Raw genomic sequence first — 22364 nt, 5'->3', positions numbered from 1 at the left:
ATATTTTGAACTGTGAAATAACTCTGTAAACCCTATTTGTTTTGTCCAGGCTGTTTACAAGGCTGATCTCAAGATGATGCAGGGCATTGGATGGGTGCCTATTGGTTCATTGGATGTTGAGAAGGTGAAGAAATCTGGAGAGATCCTGAGTGACCATCTGTATCGTCGCCATCCAAGCAACTACAAGTTCACCAGCACAACTCAAGACATGCCCATGGTGCTGGCTAAGGCCAATGCCCAGATTGGCAACAAGGTATTGAATTATGATTCCTCAAAATAGTGTGATGTGTGATGCCATATTAGTCTGTATAGTATGCTATAGAGTATGCTGATATGATTATGAGATTCTTCTCTCTTAAAACTGCATATTTGCAGGGTTCACATTATGAATAAACTCATGTTGTTGGTTCCTATGACTGCAGAAAGCATACGTTGAAGCCTGGGAGAATCAGAAATCCAACATCCACATCATGCCTGATGCTATGGATGTTCTTCTAGCCAAAGCAAACAGGCTCAACTACAGCGTGGTAAGTGAATAATTATACAGTTATGGTGGTCCAGCAAATTACATATATGGATTACTAACAATGGGGAACTTAGGTTTATGGGATGTTTTTGTTTGTTTACAGAAAAGGTACAAGGAGGCAAATGAAGAGGCCAAGAAGAAGGGCTATGATCTGCGTAATGATGCCATTTCCATCATTGCAGCCAGGGCTTCCAGGGACATTGCCAGTGATGTAAGTTTATATTCGATTTTAGTCATTTAAGTGAAATGTGAAAAGTGAGAGCTACATGCATTGTATATTCTACTGCACATAGTGGCCTTTTTATGTACAACATAAGTTGGAAGTTGGCTATGACAGTACATAACTTCCTTTAATTCACCCCTTTTACAATTTTTTTGTGTAACTGTACACATTCCCATGAATCTTATTTCATTTTTCTTTCAGTACAAGTATAAGACAGGATACCGTAAACAAGTCGGCCACCACATCGGTGCCCGTAGTGTCCAGGACGACCCTCTGCTCATGCTGGCTCTGAACTCAGCCAAGATTGCCAGTGATGCCCTGTACAAGAAGGACTTCAACAAGTCCAAGACCAAGTTCAATCTGCCAGTGGACATGCTGACTATTGAACTGGCCAAGAAATGCCAGATCCAAGTCAATGACTTCAACTACAGAACTCATCTGCACAACTGGACCTGCCTGCCAGACTCCAACGATGTTGTCCAGGCCAGACAAGTGTATGACATACAGAGTGATGTGAGTTTACATCCTTGTTTATTTGTTTCTCTCAGTCTTCCATTTTATGTTCATGATACAGAGTATGTCAGGAAATTAATTTGGTATTATTATTCCTCATAGGCTGTGTACAAAGCTGACCTGAAGTGGCTCAAAGGCCTGGGCTGGGTCCCCATTGGCTCGCTGGAGGTAGAGAAAGCCAAGAAGTCTGCAGAGATCTTGAGTGAAAGGAAGTACCGCCAGCACCCCAGCACTGTTCCCTTCACCAGCCCCACAGACGCCATGAACATCGTCCTGGCGCAAAATAACGCCCTGACCATGAACAAGGTAGACTTCATCACTTAACATGCAATGGTTTTGTTGTGCGAAAATGCAAAGTTGCTGCGTGTAAGTGATAACTTTGATTTCCACTGTTTGTAAAGATTTTCAATGTGATAAGTCCTGGAGATGTCTTTAATCAATACTATCATTAAATGCTGGGGTTATGTGTGGTGTGTTCCAGCGTCTCTATACCGAGGCATGGGAGAAGGACAAGACAAAGCTGCACATCAAACCTGACACCCCTGAGATCCTCCTCTCTCAGCAGAATGCTATCAACATGAGCAAGGTGAGTATGCTTCTTATCACACATCACTCATCTATAATTAGCATTATGTTCAAGCTAATTTTATATCCCCTTTTAGGTAGATTTTATTCACAGGTAGATAGTTACAGTATTGTAGAGTCCATATGTATGATGCACAGGAATGGATCACAGGAAAATAGCAAGTAACACTTTCCTCAACTTCATACAATAAATGTATTCAAACCTTTATGCTTCCTTGCAGAAACTATACAAACAAGGCTTCGAGGCCACCATATTGAAGGGCTATAACCTTCCTGTGGATGCTATCTCTGTCAAGAGTGCTAAGGCCTCCAGGGACATCGTCAGTGATGTGAGTGACTCTTACTGTATCATATATTTGTTCATATGTAAAATGGAATATTTTATGAGAAAGTAATATCTTTTAACAGTATCCCATGTTGTTTCTGTTTAATGCTGGTTAGTTAATTCTTGAACACAGATTTACAACTGCTTGTCCTTCATGTAAGGGATTTACTAGATGTAACGTAGAACATTTTCTGCTGATTTCATCAGTACAAGTATAAGACAGGATACCGTAAGCAAGTCGGCCACCACATCGGTGCCCGTAGCGTCCAGGACGACCCTCTGCTCGTGCTGGCTCTGAACTCAGCCAAGATTGCCAGTGATGCCCTGTACAAGAAGGACTTCAACCAATCCAAGACCAAGTTCAATCTGCCTGTAGACATGATGGCCTTTGAACTGGCCAAGAAGAACCAGATCCAGGTCAACCACGCCAACTACATCACCCGCCTGCACAACTGGACCTGCCTGCCAGACTCCAATGATGTCGTCCAGGCCAGGAAGGCCTATGATCTGCAGAGTGATGTGAGCTCCTCTGACATTCAAAGCGTTGTGCCATGTCCATTGTACTTATGTGCTTTGATGTTGACATTTTTGCTCTTCTCCCATCAGGCTGTATACAAGGCTGACATGGAGTTCATCAGAGGCATAGGATGGGTCCCCATTGGCTCACTGGACGTGGTGAAGGCCAAGAATGCTGCAAAGATCCTTAGCGACCACCTGTATAAGCAGAAACCAGACTCACTGAAATATACCACTGACATGACCTCCATGCCCATGGTCTTGGCCAAAACAAATGCCGATATCATGAACAAGGTATTCAAGGATATATCCCCCTTGTACTGTTTTAGGCTTAAACCCAGAACTTTTTTTTTGCAATAAACTTGTATAACTGGATTGCCCCCATGATTACAATTTATGTCCTTTCTCATTACAGCGAGATTACGTGGCTGCTTGGGAGGCTGACAAGATTAAAACTCATATGACCCCTGACCTGCCTGAGCTGTTACTTTCTAAAGCTAATGCTTACAACATTAGCAAGGTGGGTTTAATCAGTTTTGACATAACTAATAACATTGACTAGTGGATCTCAGTCAATTTTTTGTGTTCTGATCCAACAATTTTCATTTCACTTTCAGAAAATATACAGGGAGGGTGTGGAGAAGGCCTTCAGAAAGGGCTATAACCTCAAGCCTGATGCCGTGGCTATTATTGCTGCCAAGCATGGAAGAGAGATCATCAGCGATGTATGTAGTATACAATTAATTTCTTTCCCCCCATATTTTGACCTCTGTATATATTTATTCTGTTAATTGCTGCTGCACATCTTTTGTTTACACAGTACAAATACAAGACAGGATACCGTAAGCAGGTGGGACACCACATCGGTGCCCGTAGCATCCATGACGACCCCTTGATCATGCTGGCTCTGAACTCAGCCAAGATTGCCAGTGATGCCCTGTACAAGAAGGACTTCAACAAGTCCAAGACCAAGTTTAATCTGCCAGTGGACATGCTGACTATTGAACTGGCCAAGAAATGCCAGGTCCAAGTCAATGACTTCAACTACAGAACTCATCTGCACAACTGGACCTGCCTGCCAGACTCCAACGATGTGGTCCAGGCCAGGAAGGTCTACAACCTGCAGAGTGATGTGAGTTTTGAGAATTTCTCTTTGTGTTTTCAGAAAACTGCAACCAAAGATTTTTTCAAAACACTCATTGTAATCCCTCTCATTTCCCCACTGTAACTTAGGCTGTGTACAAGGCTGACATGGAATGGATCAAGGGAACAGGCTGGGTGCCTATTGGTTCGCTTGATGTGGAGAAAGCTAAGAAGGCAGCAGAGATCCTGAGCGAGAGGAACTACCGTCAGCACCCCAGCAACTTCAAATTCACTGCCCAGACAGTCGACATGCCATATGCCCTTGCTCAGGCCAATGCCCAGACCATGGACAAGGTATAGATAGCATATCTGATCTTGTTTCATTTTACTGTATTTTATTGTAGTTTTATGCCTTCTTAATTTTTGTTTTCTTTTGGGTTCGAGGGTCCTGAAGACATTTGACCAAATCATTAGCAAAATATATTTCTGTAACTGTATCTGCTTTTTTCTACTTTACCTTGCTTTTAAGTGTGTTTGCTTCAAAATATTGTTCTGTTGCTCAGATAAAGTAACATCTCACTGAACCGTGTTCATCCTCCATTTACAGAAAGCATATATTGCTGCCTGGGAGAAGGATAAGATCAACCTTCACATCATGCCCGATACCCCAGAGATCCTCCTGGCCCAGCAGAACAAACTCAACACCAGTCTGGTAACACATTACCTCTCTAAACATTGTCATGTAAACCATTAGTATATTACAATATAATGTCATATATTATGGTCTCAGGGAGCAGGAGTCTGAAGACATAAGGGTTGTGGGTTCAAGTCTGATAGGAATTAAATTGTTATTTTTTTGTTCATTTTTTAATAGCATCTAGTATGAATGAAATTGTATGCTGAATAGCTTGTACTGTATTATACAGCACACAATGTATCCATTAGATGCCCAAACATCATCCTTCTTGTTCCCCCAGAAACATTACCGTGAAGGCTTTGAGGACACCATCAGGAAGGGCTACTATCTTCCAAAGGATGCAATTTCTGTTGTGGCAGCCAAGGCCTCTCGCGACATTGTTAGCAGTGTAAGTCTGTACCTCTGTCTTAAACCTTTTCATACTCCTTTCACTTTGCCATTTTCCATATTGTGCTATTGTGTAGCATTTTGTCATTGAATCACAACAAATGAGATTAATAAAATTAATAAAAATATTTCTATTGCCAAATTTTCAGTACAAGTACAAGGCTGGCTTCCGCAAGCAGTGTGGCCACCATATTGGAGCCCTCAGTGTTCAGGATGACCCACTGATTATGCTGGCTGCCAATGCAGCCAGGATCTCCAGCGATAACGTCTATAAGAAGGACTTCAACAAGACCAAGACCAAATTCAATCTGCCAGTGGACATGCTGACTATTGAACTGGCCAAGAAATGCCAGATCCAAGTGAATGACTTCAACTACAGAACTCACTTACACCAGTGGACCTGTCTGCCAGACTCCACTGATGTGGTTCAGGCCAGAAAGGCCTATGACCTGAAGAGTGATGTAAGTACACAAGAACTTGATGAGAGGAGATGAAGATAGGGAGGATTGTTTGGAGTTTGTTGTCAGTCCTTAAATGTGCTATGGAAAACCACTATGGTCAATATCTTGACTCCAACTAGAAGGCACTCAGAGAGCATAAACCTCCGCCAACGCTGAACAATTCTCCAACTTGCTGTTACACCCACAGAACTTGAATGGATGGAACAGTCCTTCCACTGTTTGTCATGGTAATTTGGCTAGCACACCATTACGTGCACCTCCTCAAAAATGGAACTACGTGTAGGGCGATGCAAGACCGCAAGAACGGTAATTGGCCCGCTTTGTATTTTCTCCTACCTGTATCCGGTTGATGTCCGCCGATAGCAAAGAGAATGGAGCTGATCAGAGAGAGATGAGCTGAGGAGGGCTGCAAATATATTGATTTGTAGGACACTTCATCCCCAAATTATAAAGACTACCAGATGTCACTAAATTCATGGTGAGAAATATCCAGAACACAAGCTTCAGAGAATGTAAACACTACCACCTCTTGTGTTATTACTTCCATGTTAACAAAGCACGCTACTGCCGTCTAGTGTTTTGGTGGCGTACGCACAATCACCCTCACAGAACCATAAACCGTACAGCCCAACGGCACATACAAAAATGGCTGCCGCTCCAACCATCCAGGAACGTTGATTTGAATAGGAAAGACCGTTCTAGCAGTGCAAGTTCTGTGGTTACACCCAAAGACATCATTCCTATCACTTAAATTTGAAGATAAATTGATTTCTTGACCCTGCAAACATACCTTTTGGATATGGAGTCTCTACCTCTGTTAGTTTCATAGATAGGGCTAAAAAACGATGAGCGTGTAATGGCAGAAATCCCAGATCCAGATCAGCACCAAAATCTAATACATTTTTCCTTGGCCCAAGGCTTATCTGTACACCAAATTTCATGGAAATTTTGGTACCTGCTGACAGACAGACACACAAATAAACTAACAGGGGTGAAAACATAACCTCCTTGGCAGAGGTAAAGATTGGTCCTGTCTTTTAGGCTGTATACAAAGCTGATCTGGAGTGGCTGAGAGGATGCGGCTGGACACCTCAGGACTCTGTGGATGTCATCAAAGTCAGGAATGCCCAGGCTGTCCTCAACGAAAGGCTCTACCGCCAGCACCCCAGCACCGTCAAGTTCACCAGTGTCGCGGACCTCCCTGCTATTGTCTTATCCAAGCAAAACGCTGAAAACATCAGTGATGTGAGTAATACCTCTCTTTCTGCTTGCTAAGTGCCCTTTCCAGTAAGCAAATGAACCCAAAACGTAATACTTCAAAAAATCGCGAATGATGATTCAAAATGTGAATGAGTGAAAATGAAGAAGTGCAATGTTTTTGTTGTTCATTTTTGACAGAGGAAATACAAGGAAGTCTGGGAAAAAGACAAGCTCTCCATTCACCTCACGCCTAACATCCCCTCCATTGAGCTGTCCAAGGTTAATGCTGTCAACATCAGCAATGTAAGTTTGCATTATTAGAAGCTCTGTTCCAGATCTGCTTGTGTTGCAGGATTTTTCATGCTGTCTTTTATATCTATGTAAATTCATCATTCCTTGAAATGCATTATTTTGTCAGTCTGACATGGTGACAATGATTTTTAATGCAGCATCACTATTTGTGTTGCAATCTATTTTATCATATGTCTTTGCTCTATGCAGAAACTGTACACCAAGTCATGGGATGACCAGAAGGCCAAGGGCTACCACATCAAGGAGGATGCTATCTCTGTGCTGAAGGCTAGAGCCTCCAGAGATATCATTAGCGATGTAAGAGAAAGATTCATTGGTGGATATGGTTCACTTGGTACTAATTTATAAATGAGCCACTTGCTGACTTTTCAAATATCTCTCTTCTCTTCTGTGTTAGTACAAATACAAAGATGGATACCGTAAGCAGGTGGGCCACCACATCGGTGCCCGTAGCATCCATGACGACCCCTTGATCATGCTGGCTCTGAACTCAGGCAAGATTGCCAGTGATGCCCTGTACAAGAAGGACTTCAACAAGTCCAAGACCAAGTTCAATCTGCCAGTGGACATGCTGACTATTGAACTGGCCAAGAAATGCCAGGTCCAAGTGAATGACTTCAACTACAGAACTCATCTGCACAACTGGACCTGCCTGCCAGACTCCAACGATGTGGTCCAGGCCAGGAAGGTCTACGACCTGCAGAGTGATGTAGGTCCATGAATAGTCCATCCATGAAGTACTATTGTAACAATGATCAATTATTTTTTTGTATTTTTTGATCATACATATTCCTGTATTAACTCAAGGGTTTTTCCTTCCATAAGAGCTATCACATCTCACACTGTCTACATAAACTCCAACTGCTTTGTTTTCTCAGGCTGTCTACAGAGCTGATATGGAGTGGATACGTGGATGTGGATGGATTCCTCATGAGTGTGTGGATGTTGTAAAGGTGAAGCATGCACAGAAGATCCTGGCTGATGTAAGTCTGTCTCTTTACTCACCTCACACTGACTTTGTAATCACCTGTAAGATATATTAATATACATTTGTAAGATGCTTTTAAGAAATGTTTTAAGTTTATTATTGTGCCTTTGATAAGTTTATTAACAAGATTATTTGGTACAAACCAAGAAAAGGGAGCATGTGTATCTACAGTAAATGTGCTGAAATATTTTGTTAAATATTGTTAATGCTATTTTACAGAGAGGCTACCGTGTCAAGTTGGATGAGCAGAAATTCACAGCTCCAGTTGACAGAATGGACTTTGTCTGTGCCAAGAATGCTGCTGAAGTCCTCAATGAGGTGAGGAAGACACTGTGATTCTGGAGATGTTTTGTGTTCTTTCATCAGTTTCATCTCCAAGTATGATAGTGGTTGGTAACTGAATTTCCATTTCTCACTCTGTGCAGGCCAAGTATCGTGAGGCTTGGCACCAGGACAAGACCAAGTACTCACTGGTGGACACTCCAACTCTTGCCACAGCCAGAGAAGTGGCTAAGAATGTCCATCCGGTAAGATGTCTCCTCATGGGAGATATTTGACACTTTTTTCAATGCAATAATGATTTTTTTTCTCTTGTAACAAATTTTTCCTGACTGCATTTCCAACCGAATAAGTGCTTGATTATGCAAAGGTACAATTGCTATTTCTGCCTCTTACAGAAACTGTACACCAAGGAGTGGGATAAGACCAAAGCCACTGGCTACTTCATGCCTGGAGATGCTGTACCAATCAAGCAGTGCATCAATACTTCTAAAGTACAGAGTCATGTGAGTATCAGGACAAAGTAACATTCACTCCTTTCCTAACTAGAGCATTTATGAAAGCTGTTCTACATTCACCTGAGAATATGGAGAACATCCCTTTTTGTTTCTCTCACATAGCACAAGTACATGGAGGGGTACCGTAAGCAGGTGGGACACCACATCGGTGCCCGTAGCGTCCAGGACGACCCTCTGCTCATGCTGGCTCTGAACTCAGCCAAGATTGCCAGTGATGCCCTGTACAAGAAGGACTTCAACCAGTCCAAGACCAAGTTCAATCTACCAGTGGACATGCTGCAGTTCGAACTGGCCAAGAAATGCCAGATGCAAGTCAATGATGACAACTACAGGACCCGCCTGCACCAGTGGACCTGCCTGCCAGACCAGAACGACGTCATCCAGGCCCGCAAAGTCTATGAACTTCAGAGTGACGTGAGTGCCGTCACATAGCAGACCGAACTGTTCAATTATTATATTCATGCGCTAGATTGCCCCAATTTTGAAAATTCTCTCTCTAACCTCCTGATATGTATCTTTGTTTCTATCTTCAGTTTATCTATAAGGCTGATATGGAATGGATTCGTGGCTGTGGCTGGGTGGCAGCTGACTCTGTTCACCACGTCAAGGTCAAGAAGGCCCAGGAGATTCTCAATGATGTATGTTCACTACATTTTATTCAGTATTCAGGGTTTTGTTATGTTTCATTTGGCACATTTTGCTTCTCTTTTGTATCAATGCATTGTGTCTCACCTTGTTGCTCTAATTTCACTTGCAGAGGCTCTACAAGAAGCATGCCACAGAATGCTTCGGCAAATTCTCTCTGATCGTGGACCGCCCTGAGATCGTCCTGGCTAAGATAAATGCTGCCAACCTCAGTGATGTATGTAAAATCTTACATTCAAAATCCTAAATTACAAAAAGCATTATTCTAAAAAATAATCAATCTGAAATCAAGTGCAATGGTTGTGGAAAGCTTCATGATATGTTGGTGTTTGTTTTTTTATGAATCCTAATCTGTGACCTAATTCCTCATTACTATAGCTGAAGTACAAAGAGACCTTTAATGCAGAAAAGGGCCATTACATCGGCTCAGAGGACACTCCCCAACTGGCCCATAGCAGGGAGGTGGCCAAGAACATCAGTGAGGTAATAAAAAAACATTATCACTCATTCATTCAGTCATTCATTCATGATTTCTCCACATTTGTTTTAATCACATATTTTGTCACTCCTGTTTTTAACTTTATGGCTATGATGTGATTTCAGAAATACTACAAACAACATTGGGACGAGACCAAAGCTACAGGCTACCAGCTGAACCATCAATACATCCCTCTACTCTCCGGCAAGAAGGGCAGAGAGATCATTAGCGATGTGAGCCTCCCCCTTATTTGTTTAGTCATGCTGAACAAATCATATGTCATCATAAGCATTTACAGCTGTGTTAGGCTGACACTTCTTTGTAATAGTCAATGCTGATAAACCAAAAGCATGTGGAGTGTTTTTTTCTTATCTCCACAATATTGAGAGTTATTTCCCCTTTTAACCTGGATCCTGATAGGTCAAGTACAAGGACTCCCATGAGAAGGCCAAGGGTCACTACATGGCTGGAACCCTGGTGGACTTCCCTGAGGTTATGCGCTGTGGAGACCAAGAGAGGAACAAGGGGCTGGTAAGATATTGTAAAAGTTTCTCTAATTATTACTCTGTATTACCCCCAAATCATATTTTCCTGTCCAATTTTTGATATAGCTTTAGGCCAGACCTAACTGTGCTTTTAAAGATACCATACTACTTATGGACACAATGAATTTGTCTTGCAAATCTTCCTGGTATTTTGCAAGCATTTTAGTTGCTGCTTTGACAGAGAGTAGGATATAGGTTTTTTTGTTATAAACCACTTAGGTTTCTTTTTTTTTTTTTTAGATCACTTTGTTTCACATTGTAAACAACAGTGGCAATAACTTTCCATGGTATGCACATTCTTTTTTCAGAGGCTCTACCAGAAGGACTATCATCAGACTAAGACCAAGACCCACCTCCCATCAGACATCATTGCCAACAAGGTGGCAAAGAGGTGCCAGGACATGCTGAGTGATGTTCTCTACCGCACCTACCTGCACCAGTGGACGTGCCATCCCGAACAGGAGGATGCCATCCGCGCCCGCAAGACCAACGAGATTCTCAGTGATGTAGGTTCTTCTCCAGTGCACAGCTCACCTCTGCTGCTATATATATATATATACTGTATATATATACTGTATATATATATATATATATATATGTACTATATTACATATTTGTTTGAAGATTGGCGACCACATTACTAGAAGATATAGGGGGAAAAAGCAAGAGATGGTTAGAAAAATCCAGATGTTTATCCCATTATTAAACATCCAATGTGTTTGTTTCGCTGTTGCCATTTAATAGGTCTTCTACAAGGATGACCTTAACTGGATGAAGGGTATTGGCTGCTACGTCTGGGACACACCTGAGATTGTTCGTGCCAAGAAAGCCTATGAGCTGCAGAGTGATGTAAGTAACAGCATGGACGATCATAGAAAACTTTTAGAATTGCTATTCATCATGTATGATTTACATGTTTTTTTTGTAGAACCATCCTGGTATAATGAAATAGGGTTGAATGAATTTCTCGTCATATGTTCCCTTACAGCTGAAATACAAAGAGGAGGGTAAGAAGGAATTCAACAACTACTCCATCGTGACAGACACCCCAGTCTATGTGACTGCTATCCTGGGTCACACCTGGGCCAGTGAGGTGAGTGTGTGCTATGCCTTTCAGTGTACAATCACTTTAGCTGCCCATCTGATATATATAAGATACGTTTTCAATTATCCAATGCCTTGATGAATGAATCAAATTCTTTCTTTCCACAGCTGAACTACAGGGAGGCTTACCACAAGGAGAAGCACTTGTATACTACCATTCTAGATACCCATGACTATGCCAGATGCCACAACTTCAAAGAATTCTTCAGCAACGTAAGTGTGGATATTTCTCTTCGTGCCATTGACAAGTCCTGAGATATCAGCTCTGGAAGGATGATGTTGATAATGTTCTGGCTTTTCTGTCAACAGAAAAATTACACAGCTGCTTGGGACAAAATCAAGGCCAAGAGCTACCAGATCCCACATGACTCGCATGCTCTGCAACACGCCAAAAACCAGAAGATCATTCTCAGCAATGTAAGTTCAACTTTGAGTTCTATGAATTTCATCCCATGTTATTAATATGCAGTGGTTACATTTGGATTTGACGTTTGACCTTTAAGAGACAATGTGATTCCTCCCACCGCTCCAGGTGAAGTACAAGGAGGATTATGAGAAATTCAAATCCCTCTACAGTCTGCCCAAGTCTCTGGAGGACGATCCCGCCACCGCTCGCTGCGTCAAAGCCGGAAAGCTCAACCTAGATGTAAGTCGAGCTTGTCGAGCCATTTCCTCTTCTCTCAGTGATATCATTTCTCTGACTTTACATTTTGTATAGACTTTCTTGAATATAGAATTCAGGAACTGCACTGCAAGAGTAGCGGCATTTTTACAAACAGCTAAAGTACATCCAATCTACGTAACGTGAGAACTAAAACCTGCTTGTTGTTGCCTCTCTTGTAGCGCCTGTACAGGGAGAACTATGAGAAGACCAAAGCCAAGAACCATATCCCGCCAGACATGCTGGAGATCCTGTCGGCCCGTAACACCCAGTCCACAGTTAGCGGCATCAACTACCGCAAGTACCTGCACCAGTGGATCTGCATGCCCGACATGCAGGTGTACGTCCAGGCACGCAAAGTCAACGAGCAGCTCAGTGACGTGAGTGACCGCCCTTATCTTGATATCATGTATTCATTACTGCTTAGCTGCAGATTGGTCTGCTGGTCAAGAAAGTACAGTATCTTATGCCACACTCTGAATTTTACGTTCAGATGGTCAGTTATATTATTTCTGATCCGATTAACATGACCATACATTTGTATAATTATTCTCATTTTTTAATGTGTGTTTTGTGATGTGTGCCCTCCCCAGATCTTCTACAAGGATGACCTGAACTGGCTGAAGGGTATCGGTTGCTATGCCTGGGACACACCAGAGATCCTCCGTGTCAAGCATGCTGGTGAACTGCAGAGCGAGGTTAGGTTTCCTTTTCTGTTGCCCTTGTTCAAATCCTATTTTGTTCTTCTTCCTCTACTGTCTGGCACTCAAGCCCCTTTCCTTTTCTCACTCCCCACTCCTCCAATAACTCTTCCATACACATAAACTTTTCACAGTATCCAGTGTGTGATCAGAAGTGATGTTGATAGCTATGTGGTTGTGTTTTCCCCCCGTTTTCCAGCATAAGTATAGAGCCAAGGGCGTCGAGGCCTTCAAGGAGTATTCGGTTGTGACGGAGACCCCAGTATACGAGACGGCCAAGCAGAACGCCCAAAACCTGAGCGATGTGAGTGCCTCTTTATACTTTCTTAACCATGGCAGCTCTTCATTATACTGCGCTTTACATATCAAACAAAAAATAATCACTTCTTCCCTCTCTTCTGTTTTTTTTTTTGGTCTTTTCCAGCTTCACTACCGCTACGATTACAACACCAATGTCAAGGGCACCAACACTGCTCCTGCTGTCACCCTTGAGTCAGAGCGGGCTCGTCTGGCCAACTATATCCAGAGCGATGTAAGATAATCTTCCTCAATACACAGTTTGAGTACCTTCTTCATACTTATGTTTGTGCTGAAAAGACACAGTTAATTTTTATCACTTAAGTAAACTCGAACAATTCTCAAGCTGTTTCACTATACAGTAAGTGTATATGCAACCGTTCAAAGTAATCTACTTGTCATCAATTGTTACAGTAATTCCACAAATGCTAGCCTTTATCTCTACTAATGTTTAGAGTGTACCTTTCAGGATTAGGGCCTTATTTTTTCCACACTGTATATGTGTTTCTATACATCTTTTTCGTGTTGAAATGTGCCTGGTCTCATCCTATTGTCTTGCCTCTTCCCAGAACTGGTACAAGGAGGCCAACAAGAACTTCATGCCAACCGGATACTCCCTGCCCCACGATACCCCTCTCTTAAAGCAGGCTAAGAGCAACAGCGTTGTCACCAGCGATGTAATTCTTTCACTGTCTTATCTTTAATATTTCCAATTTTTTGGCACAATTGAAGCCTGTTTGTTTATGGACCAAGTTGTGATGTCACTGAATCACATACTTTTTTCTTTTTATATTTGTAGGTGAAGTACAAGGAGGCCTATGAGATGATGAAGGCTAAGGGCTACACCCTTCACCCAGAGGGTGTCAACTTCGTCACCAGCAGGAAAGCCAACCTCATCACCAACCACGTAAGATTAAAAACCGCTGCTATTGTCGTCCCAGTATCCCATAGTCACAGACATTAAAGACATAAATTATTATGTTATTTATTTCAAGCTATCTCCATGCCTAGTCAAGTAACCCAGCAGTAAGTAGTTACATTGTGATACTTTTACTGGATAAAGTGATTTCATATGTCTCCAACCTGCCTTCCCCAGCGTCTGTATCGTGAGCTGTATGAGAAGCAAAAGGACAAGATCCACACAACCTACGACACCCCTGATATCAAACAAGTCAAGATGAACCAGGAGCACCTCAGTGACGTATGCAACCATTTTTCATACAATTCTGTCTTTTACATCTCTTTTTGTTATTCATGTGAATTGATTGAGTTGATTGATATTTTCATTCATGCAATTTTTCTTTATGCAATTTTTATCCACTCTCATCCTAGTTGTGGTACAGAGAGAAATACAACAACACCAAAGGCCAGCTGATCTCTATGCCCATCACGCCCGAGCTGATGCACTGCAGCCACGTCAATGAGATCACCAGCGATGTACGTCTGAAAGCGACATCATTTTCACATACAAATTGTTTCACAAAATGTACTTTGACTCTGCTGTATTTTAAAACATCATGTTGTGTCTTTAGCTCCGATACAAAGAGGATCTGATGTGGCTGAGGGGCGTTGGCTGCTTCTTGTACAACACACCTGAGATGGTCCATGTCCGCAACATCACCAAGTTCAGGGTATGTGCTTCCCTTTTGCTCCAGCATCACATGATATCACTATCCTTCATTTCAATGCATACTCAACCGCTGTGTCTCAATACAACAGCTTCATGATCATTTGTATTGCCTCTTTTTTACTTTTATAGGTCAACTATCCAGTTGACGCGAAGAAGAACCATGCCAACTTCTCCGTGGTCCTGGACACTCCAGAGTACAACCGCGTGACTGAGCTCAAGACCCACATGAGCAACGTGAGTCATTTCTCCTAACACTATTTGGTTACTTCATCACATCATAACAACAATCCGCATCATTAGGTCTCCAAATAACAGTAAAGTTCTAGGCTTTTGCCAGACAGGTTTGTGCCCTTAGAAAAAAGTAGATATTCTGTCTGCAAATAAAGATATTGTGACAGGTTTGATTCAGCTTTTGACATGACCTTTGCTGTCCCGACATCTCTCACTTCAGACGATCTACAAAGCCCACAGCAAAGAAGAAATGGCTAAGGTTACCACCACTCTGGACTCCGTGGACATGAAGAGAGTCAAATGGGCCCAGCAGCTGACCAATAAGGCAAGTTCAGATTAGCCATCACCACTGTTATTCACTCCTGTTATAAAGCCATTCTAATTGATCTGTTTTTATACTGTTACCTGGTAATCTAGCATAATTTTGTATGTTCTCTTTTCTATACAGTACCAGTACACAAACCTGGCCTCTAAGGAGAGATCCCACTTCACCCCAGAAATTGAGACTCCCTCCATGGGCCATGCTAGGACGATGAAGGTGGTCTTCAGCGATGTAAGTCTTCCTCTTGTTTTCTCCTTCATCTTTCCACTGTTAGGGTATCCACACTGTTTATCAGGTGGCTATCTTGCCCTCATAACCCCTTAATTCTGCGAAACTTTATTTCTCATAACACCATAACTGTATATTTTTGTTCATTCACAGCAATGCCGATGCAGAAGGAAAGAATTTCTAATATATTGCTTTAATGGTCTCTTCCCCTAGACCAAATACAAAGAACAGTATGAGAAGATGAAGCACAGGTACACTGCCATCGCCGATACACCCATCCTGATCCGTGCCAAGAAAGCCTACCTCCAGTCCAGCGATGTGAGTATGCTCATTGGCTAATTTCCATAAGGAGCAATAATATTGATATCAGGGTCATGAACCAGGGATAACCTGCCTTAGTGAGCTGCTAATCAACGCAAGAATGTCATTAGCATGGGTTTTGATGGAGAGTTTTAGTGTCCCATGAAGACCTCTGTTTCAGAGGTTTTTCTACCTGCAAAGAATACAATTCAGTGGGGAACACTGAATCCTTGTATTTTGGGTGGAATTTTTTAACACGAAAACTGTCAAATTTAAATACACAGAATATCGGCACAAAATATTGACTGTTGGCTGTTTCAGTACAAAAATATTAGCTTTGGCCTTCAAAAACCCATATCGGTTGAACCCCACTACCTTTCTCTAACTGTAATAGTTATGATACTAGTGAATAATGATGATTGATAGTAGAAAGATATTACAGATACTATAATACGACTTTGTGTATTTTGTGGTTGGTATCCATCTGACGTGTGTTGTTGTTTATGTCTTCAGCTGCGCTACAAAGAGACCTTCGAGCTTTCCAAGGGACACTACCACACAGTCAAGGACGCTCTGGACATCATCTGCCACCGCAGAGTCACTGATGACATCAGCGAGGTCAGCATTTGAAATGACCCTGTTGATTATTTGTAATAGCCTCCTTTGTTCCTCTCTATCGAGACGATGTTAACAATAAAACAACACTCAATGTAGTGGTGATTAGAACTCTTCTCTTCTCTCTCTCTCTCTCTCAGGTCAAGTACAGGGAGAAGTACATTAACTCCCTGGGTACATGGAAGTCCATCCCCGACCGTCCCGAGTTCTTCTTTAACAAGATTGTCGGCGATAACGTCAGCAGTGTAAGCACTGACAACTTGATATTTTGTTTTTGAATGACACTTTAGAATGCCCTGAAGAAAATTTCAATAGGCCTGAAGCTTCACTTTTATAAGACCCTTTTTATTTTTAGGTCAAGTACAAGGAGGACCTGGAGTGGCTGAAGGGTGTTGGCTGCTTCGTCTGGGACACACCTGAGCTGGTGCAGGCTGAGAGGAACAAGAGTCTGTACAGTGAGGTGAAAGATCTATTTAGTACATAATTTACCATCTGAAACGTCAATACATACACATATAGCATAGAAAGTACCATATACCTCCTATGATATATCAGTTAATATAATACGTATGCTCATAAACATATATAATAAGTCTCTAATGGAGTGATGTATATATCTATATTTTCTTAATAACTGTGTGTTTTCTTGTTAACAGAGACTGTACAAATCCTCCTTTGAGAAGAACAGAGGCAACTTCAAGTATACCTGCGATACTCCATTCTTCCAGGCTGCCAAGTTTGCCTCCACCCTCATCAACGAAGTAAGTCACTTCATGTTTTCAACGTATATAAATTGATGTTTGTAATTCAAATATATCTGTTTAATTGTGGAATCACTTTCGTAAGCTAGACACCTTAATCAGCTTGCTTTCCCTGTCTCTGTGCATCTCAATTGGATTCTCAGCTATGGAGGTAAAAGATCATGAATTAGTGTTATTTAATTGTTAATTTAATTGATAGCGTTTAATATTTGTGACCTCTTTTTATGTAAAATCATAATACTGACTGTGATTGAATTTCTTGTTTGATTTCTGTTTTCGCTGTTCTTTTTATCACATGCTTTTAACCTTACTTTGTCCCCTGGAAAAGTTGATCACATCACAGCGCCCACCCTTTTCTGGACATTTGTCTTTAACTACCTTTTGACATTCTGAGCAGAGGACCTATAAAGCTGGCTATGAGAAGAACAAGGATAAGTTCACCATTACTACAGATGATCCTAGATACCAATTGGCCAGGGAGAACCACAAGATGAGCCAGGTAAAAGCGCTGGTCGGGTCGTACGACCGGCCCGCCTCCTCCGCTGCTCCCTCCGGCCCAATCGTCCAGGCCTCTGACCCTGGTGCATGAGGTCATCAACAGACCTGCCGGAGGCCGTCGTCGCATGGCTATGACGTTACTTGTCCAAAACAACCAATCTCTCCCTCTCTCTCTCGCTCTCTCTGCTCTTTCTCTCTCTCTTTTTGCCCCACGCAGGTATCCCAAACAGTGCCACTCAAATGGAACTCTATCTTGAGTGAGCGGGACTCTCCTTCATCTGTGCCATCAGAGCTGATCTAATTATTATTTTGCCTTGTGATTAATTTCGTAAACTACAAATTTGTCCAGACAAGCTGCTAAACCAATCCTCTAATATCATTCAAATTTACCATCATTGAAGGTGATGGGTTTTTTTGCACTGAAGGCACAGATTAGGACACAGCTCCATCTTCACACTTGGATCTCCGGAGCCCATCTCCAGTCCTCCCAGTGTTATTGCTATTTTTCATATGTGTGCCCTCAACTATGGCATGCTGTGTGTGTATGTTGGTGCGTGTGTACTCATGAACAGGCGAAGTATAAATCCAGAGCGAAGGATCTGCTAAAGAGTGGCTGCAATGAGCTGCTCCGCCCCGACATCCTCACAGCCCTTTACCAGTCCACTATGGGCAGTAAGGTAAACAACCAGAGAGCAGCTGGGCTATTGTATCTCTGGGCCCTGTCCACAAACAGACTGACAGCATTTCAAGCCTCTGTACCCTAGAGACTTGCATACAGTCAAGGCTGAGAGTTATTTTAGCAAAATGAATAATGAATGAATAATCAGCAGGTTACCCAGTTCCCTGCTGCTGTTTCTGGACAGGGCCTTAGGACATAGTACACTCTACATGTAGGAACTCCTCTCCTCCATTCAACCCCACTTTAACTCAAGCTGTGGACACTCCCAATTGACAGCAACTACCACACATCCCACCCCTCTCTTTCACGCTCTAATCTGGGTCTTACCTTCACCCATCCCCTGCCTCTTCAACTCTCACAGACCACTGAATCCCATCCGTCTTGATGAGTAACCCATCCTTAATGCAGACATGCAGTACAGTAACTGCCCAGGTTACCCAGTTCCCTGCTGCTGTTTCTGGACAGGGCCTTAGGACATAGTACACTCTACATGTAGGAACTCCTCTCCTCCATTCAACCCCACTTTAACTCAAGCTGTGGACACTCCCAATTGACAGCAACTACCACACATCCCACCCCTCTCTTTCACGCTCTAATCTGGGTCTTACCTTCACCCATCCCCTGCCTCTTCAACTCTCACAGACCACTGAATCCCATCCGTCTTGATGAGTAACCCATCCTTAATGCAGACATGCAGTACAGTAACTGCCCAGGTTACCCAGTTCCCTGCTGCTGTTTCTGGACAGGGCCTTAGGACATAGTACACTCTACATGTAGGAACTCCTCTCCTCCATTCAACCCCACTTTAACTCAAGCTGTGGACACTCCCAATTGACAGCAACTACCACACATCCCACCCCTCTCTTTCACGCTCTAATCTGGGTCTTACCTTCACCCATCCCCTGCCTCTTCAACTCTCACAGACCACTGAATCCCATCCGTCTTGATGAGTAACCCATCCTTAATGCAGACATGCAGTACAGTAACTGCCCAGCATTCAGAGAGACATATCTAGAGTCATACAGAAATATATAGTGCAGCTTTATAGTCTGAAACCTCTGGTCAATACATGCAGATATAGTTTAGCTATCTCTTATACTGGTATAAATACAGATACATGTCAAAACCACTGTTATACACTACATTAGTCTTGGTGCAGCCTTTTTGTACTTAGTCAACTAGTCTGCCATTGTAGCTGTAGTGAGTTACACATTGTAATGGATAGCAGAACACACAGACAGGTTACTTGTCTTTCAGTTTATCTTCTAATGAGTAAACCTTATCTTTACTGAAACTATGTATGAGGCTCACAGATTCAATAGCATAAGATGGACTGCTGGTGAACGTGAGCTTCGTGGACACTACAGACTTTCATGACTTAATTCTGGTAACATGTGTCTCCGTCTTCATTCTCACACTCAAAATAACCCCCTCATTGTTGATGCCTGTTTTCTAAAGCATGTTTTCTAAACCTGTGCATGACACCACTTCACTTCACCCATTAGACTTTTTATTTATATTTACAATCTGTGAACTTGTAGCACTACCTCATCATGATACACTGTTAGTTAAATGTTAAAAGTTTTTTCATATGAGAACATTTCAGTTCCATAGTTCATAAGCAAGATCAGTTGTGAGAATACACATTAATAAAGTGAAGTGTAATGAGAGGCTATGAGTGATACTAACTTTTGTGTCCTCACACGTCACCTTCGTCCCTCAGTGGAAGTACAGGGAGCAGTATGAGCGTGCCAAGGACAAGTTCACTTCTGTCTTGGAGACTCCTGAGTATGAGGCCCACAAACGCAGCAAGAAGATCAGTGATGTAAGTTTTTTTTTCTTTTTTTTTGCAGTGGGTAAAAGTTACATAATCTTTCTTATAGTCAAAAAACTACTTCATTAAACTCTAACCGAAGATAATGTCCTTATTTTTCTGATTCTTTTAATTGAACAGTGCACCTGACTATGTTATAATAATTGTTCTTTAGATTATCTACAAGATGGAGTACAACAAGAACAAGGCTAAGGGATACACCTTGCCTTACGACACTCCATACCAGCAGCACATGAAGAAAGTCAAGGAGATCACCAGCACTGTAAGTCCCTCTCACAATCGCTGCCCCTTTCAACAACAGGTTTTTTACAGATGCATATCAAGCCAAGATATGAACTACATTAATCTTTCAATAGAAACTGCAACCACAGCCTTTTGCTTAAAGACGAGATGAAATGAAAAATGCCTTTTTAACCCTTTTAGATCACATCCCCGGTCATACTGTGCACCTATTTAACAATATATGCCAAAAAAAATACCAAAAATCAATTTCATTGTATTCTTATATCAAAATTCAATCATGTTTTCTTCCTGTAAAACAAAATATGCCGTGTGCTTACGTAAGCATGCCCGTAACTAATTTCAACCAATAATATCATGACATCCACCCATCAATCAATCTTCAACTTTTAGCGCACAGAGCTAAGAGGCTAAGATTCATTAGTTAGCTAGCTAGCAACAGCATGGTACTTCGGTGTGTCTTCGGGTGTTATGACACACCCACTTTTCAACATTCAAATCAAATTCCTCCCAACGTTATGTCCCGCCTGTCTTTCCTGTTTCACTCGGAAATACGTCACGATACGCAAGTTAGATACTCTCGAAATGCCGTTTCATCTCGACTTTAAACTAGGCTGAGGAAGAGGTTATTTGCTGTAGTTTCCAGCCATGTATGCCTGCCTGACCTTTGGTTGGGGTGGATTGTGTTTGATGGTGTTTTCATCATGTATCTTTCAGCTGAAGTACAGGGAGGTGTATGAGAAGAGCAAGGCCCAGATCAACATGGACCCTGAGGCTCATGAGATTCGCGCTGCCAAGGAGGCTTACAAGAACATCAGCAACGTAAGTGATGCATAAGGGAATAAATGAATTGATAAATAAATAAACAAATAGTGAAGCTAATAAACTCAATTAAAAGATTTGAAAAAGTAAGTGAACAGAGGAAAAGGGTACACCACATTACTCACTACAATACAATTTCTAGCTTTCCATAACCATCTAAATTGTTTCCATTTTCAGCTTGACTACAAGAAGAAGTATGAAGCCACCAAGAACAAGTGGATCTGGACGGCAGACAGACCTGACTTTGTCAATGCTGCCAAGAACACCTTCCAGCAGAGTGATGTGAGTTGAAGCTTGTGCTTTATGCACCTGGTTTGATTTTTGATAACAACAACATGCTGATTCCCAATGTTGGTCTAACACTTATCCTATTGCTTTGCCCACAGGTTGAGTACAAGTATGACAAGGAGATGCTGAAGGGCTGTGTGATACCTGTAGTCGATGACAAGCTCACCCTTCTGGCTATGAAGAATGCTGAGATGGCCAGTGATGTAAGTTTCTCCACTTTGCTTTATTGCCAACTCACAATATCAATAATCAGAAACCCAAGCCCTGTATAGAGGACTGTGTGATCTAATAAAATTAGAATACTGAAGGGCAGAAATAACAATTAATCCCATTGATCCACTCAGCTTGTCAAACTATTAGACAACTGAAGAACTTAATGTTTAATATTTAACTACCAATTCTTTGTTCCTTTCTCCCCTTCAGGTGAAGTACAGAGAGAAGTATGAGAAGGCTAAGGGCCACTACCTGCCCGTCATGGACACTCCTCAGATCCTCCATGCCAAGTCAGTGCGCACCCTGGTGTCTGAGGTAAGAGCCATCCAACGGAAAATCTACTAATTTTTCTACTGGTACTTTACAGTCTTTCTCTCACTCACTCTCTGAAAATGACCAATATAGTAGCCTACAGTACTACAACCTGCATGTGAATCAAGGAAGATACTTCAAACATCTGTTTTATGACTATAACTTTATCTCTCTTATTCACCCTCAGAGCAAATACAAGGAGGCCAGTAAGAAGGACATGCAGTCTGGCTCATTCACCACCCTGCCCCAGACCCGCGACACTGTCCACAGCAAGGAGATCAACAAGCTTGTCAGCGGGGTACAAGCCTCTAATATTTAACATGACTTTGAAAAACGGAGCTAGGACT

At 42.1% G+C, this 22364-nt stretch overlaps 1 protein-coding gene across 1 annotated transcript in view; it reads left to right on the top strand.

Annotated features, from left to right (window-relative positions):
- The window catches only part of neb (nebulin), a 62048-nt gene that overhangs the window by 22647 nt on the left and 17037 nt on the right, over nt 1–22364 (top strand). The window contains exons 53-113 of the mRNA XM_071919604.2: nt 50–253; nt 423–527; nt 630–737; nt 951–1262; nt 1365–1568; nt 1744–1848; nt 2069–2176; nt 2380–2691; nt 2779–2982; nt 3104–3208; nt 3306–3413; nt 3509–3820; nt 3922–4125; nt 4379–4483; nt 4749–4856; nt 5005–5316; nt 6358–6561; nt 6715–6819; nt 7018–7125; nt 7226–7537; nt 7707–7811; nt 8036–8134; nt 8242–8343; nt 8494–8601; nt 8716–9027; nt 9147–9251; nt 9371–9475; nt 9637–9741; nt 9862–9969; nt 10157–10267; nt 10590–10787; nt 11026–11130; nt 11270–11374; nt 11494–11598; nt 11695–11802; nt 11918–12031; nt 12229–12426; nt 12640–12744; nt 12947–13051; nt 13172–13279; nt 13614–13721; nt 13844–13951; nt 14141–14245; nt 14377–14481; nt 14577–14675; nt 14804–14908; nt 15126–15230; nt 15354–15458; nt 15669–15773; nt 16269–16373; nt 16511–16615; nt 16726–16830; nt 17027–17131; nt 18202–18306; nt 20032–20133; nt 20297–20404; nt 21100–21204; nt 21382–21486; nt 21591–21695; nt 21916–22020; nt 22205–22315. Coding sequence (XP_071775705.1) covers nt 50–253; nt 423–527; nt 630–737; nt 951–1262; nt 1365–1568; nt 1744–1848; nt 2069–2176; nt 2380–2691; nt 2779–2982; nt 3104–3208; nt 3306–3413; nt 3509–3820; nt 3922–4125; nt 4379–4483; nt 4749–4856; nt 5005–5316; nt 6358–6561; nt 6715–6819; nt 7018–7125; nt 7226–7537; nt 7707–7811; nt 8036–8134; nt 8242–8343; nt 8494–8601; nt 8716–9027; nt 9147–9251; nt 9371–9475; nt 9637–9741; nt 9862–9969; nt 10157–10267; nt 10590–10787; nt 11026–11130; nt 11270–11374; nt 11494–11598; nt 11695–11802; nt 11918–12031; nt 12229–12426; nt 12640–12744; nt 12947–13051; nt 13172–13279; nt 13614–13721; nt 13844–13951; nt 14141–14245; nt 14377–14481; nt 14577–14675; nt 14804–14908; nt 15126–15230; nt 15354–15458; nt 15669–15773; nt 16269–16373; nt 16511–16615; nt 16726–16830; nt 17027–17131; nt 18202–18306; nt 20032–20133; nt 20297–20404; nt 21100–21204; nt 21382–21486; nt 21591–21695; nt 21916–22020; nt 22205–22315 — 8367 coding nt within the window. The remainder of the gene's footprint in view (nt 1–49; nt 254–422; nt 528–629; nt 738–950; nt 1263–1364; nt 1569–1743; nt 1849–2068; nt 2177–2379; nt 2692–2778; nt 2983–3103; nt 3209–3305; nt 3414–3508; nt 3821–3921; nt 4126–4378; nt 4484–4748; nt 4857–5004; nt 5317–6357; nt 6562–6714; nt 6820–7017; nt 7126–7225; nt 7538–7706; nt 7812–8035; nt 8135–8241; nt 8344–8493; nt 8602–8715; nt 9028–9146; nt 9252–9370; nt 9476–9636; nt 9742–9861; nt 9970–10156; nt 10268–10589; nt 10788–11025; nt 11131–11269; nt 11375–11493; nt 11599–11694; nt 11803–11917; nt 12032–12228; nt 12427–12639; nt 12745–12946; nt 13052–13171; nt 13280–13613; nt 13722–13843; nt 13952–14140; nt 14246–14376; nt 14482–14576; nt 14676–14803; nt 14909–15125; nt 15231–15353; nt 15459–15668; nt 15774–16268; nt 16374–16510; nt 16616–16725; nt 16831–17026; nt 17132–18201; nt 18307–20031; nt 20134–20296; nt 20405–21099; nt 21205–21381; nt 21487–21590; nt 21696–21915; nt 22021–22204; nt 22316–22364) is intronic.

Source organism: Centroberyx gerrardi, chromosome 10 (assembly GCF_048128805.1).
Source record: "Centroberyx gerrardi isolate f3 chromosome 10, fCenGer3.hap1.cur.20231027, whole genome shotgun sequence".
NCBI classification, from domain to species: Eukaryota; Metazoa; Chordata; class Actinopteri; order Beryciformes; family Berycidae; genus Centroberyx; species Centroberyx gerrardi.
This window is presented reverse-complemented; position numbering and strand designations above follow the sequence as displayed.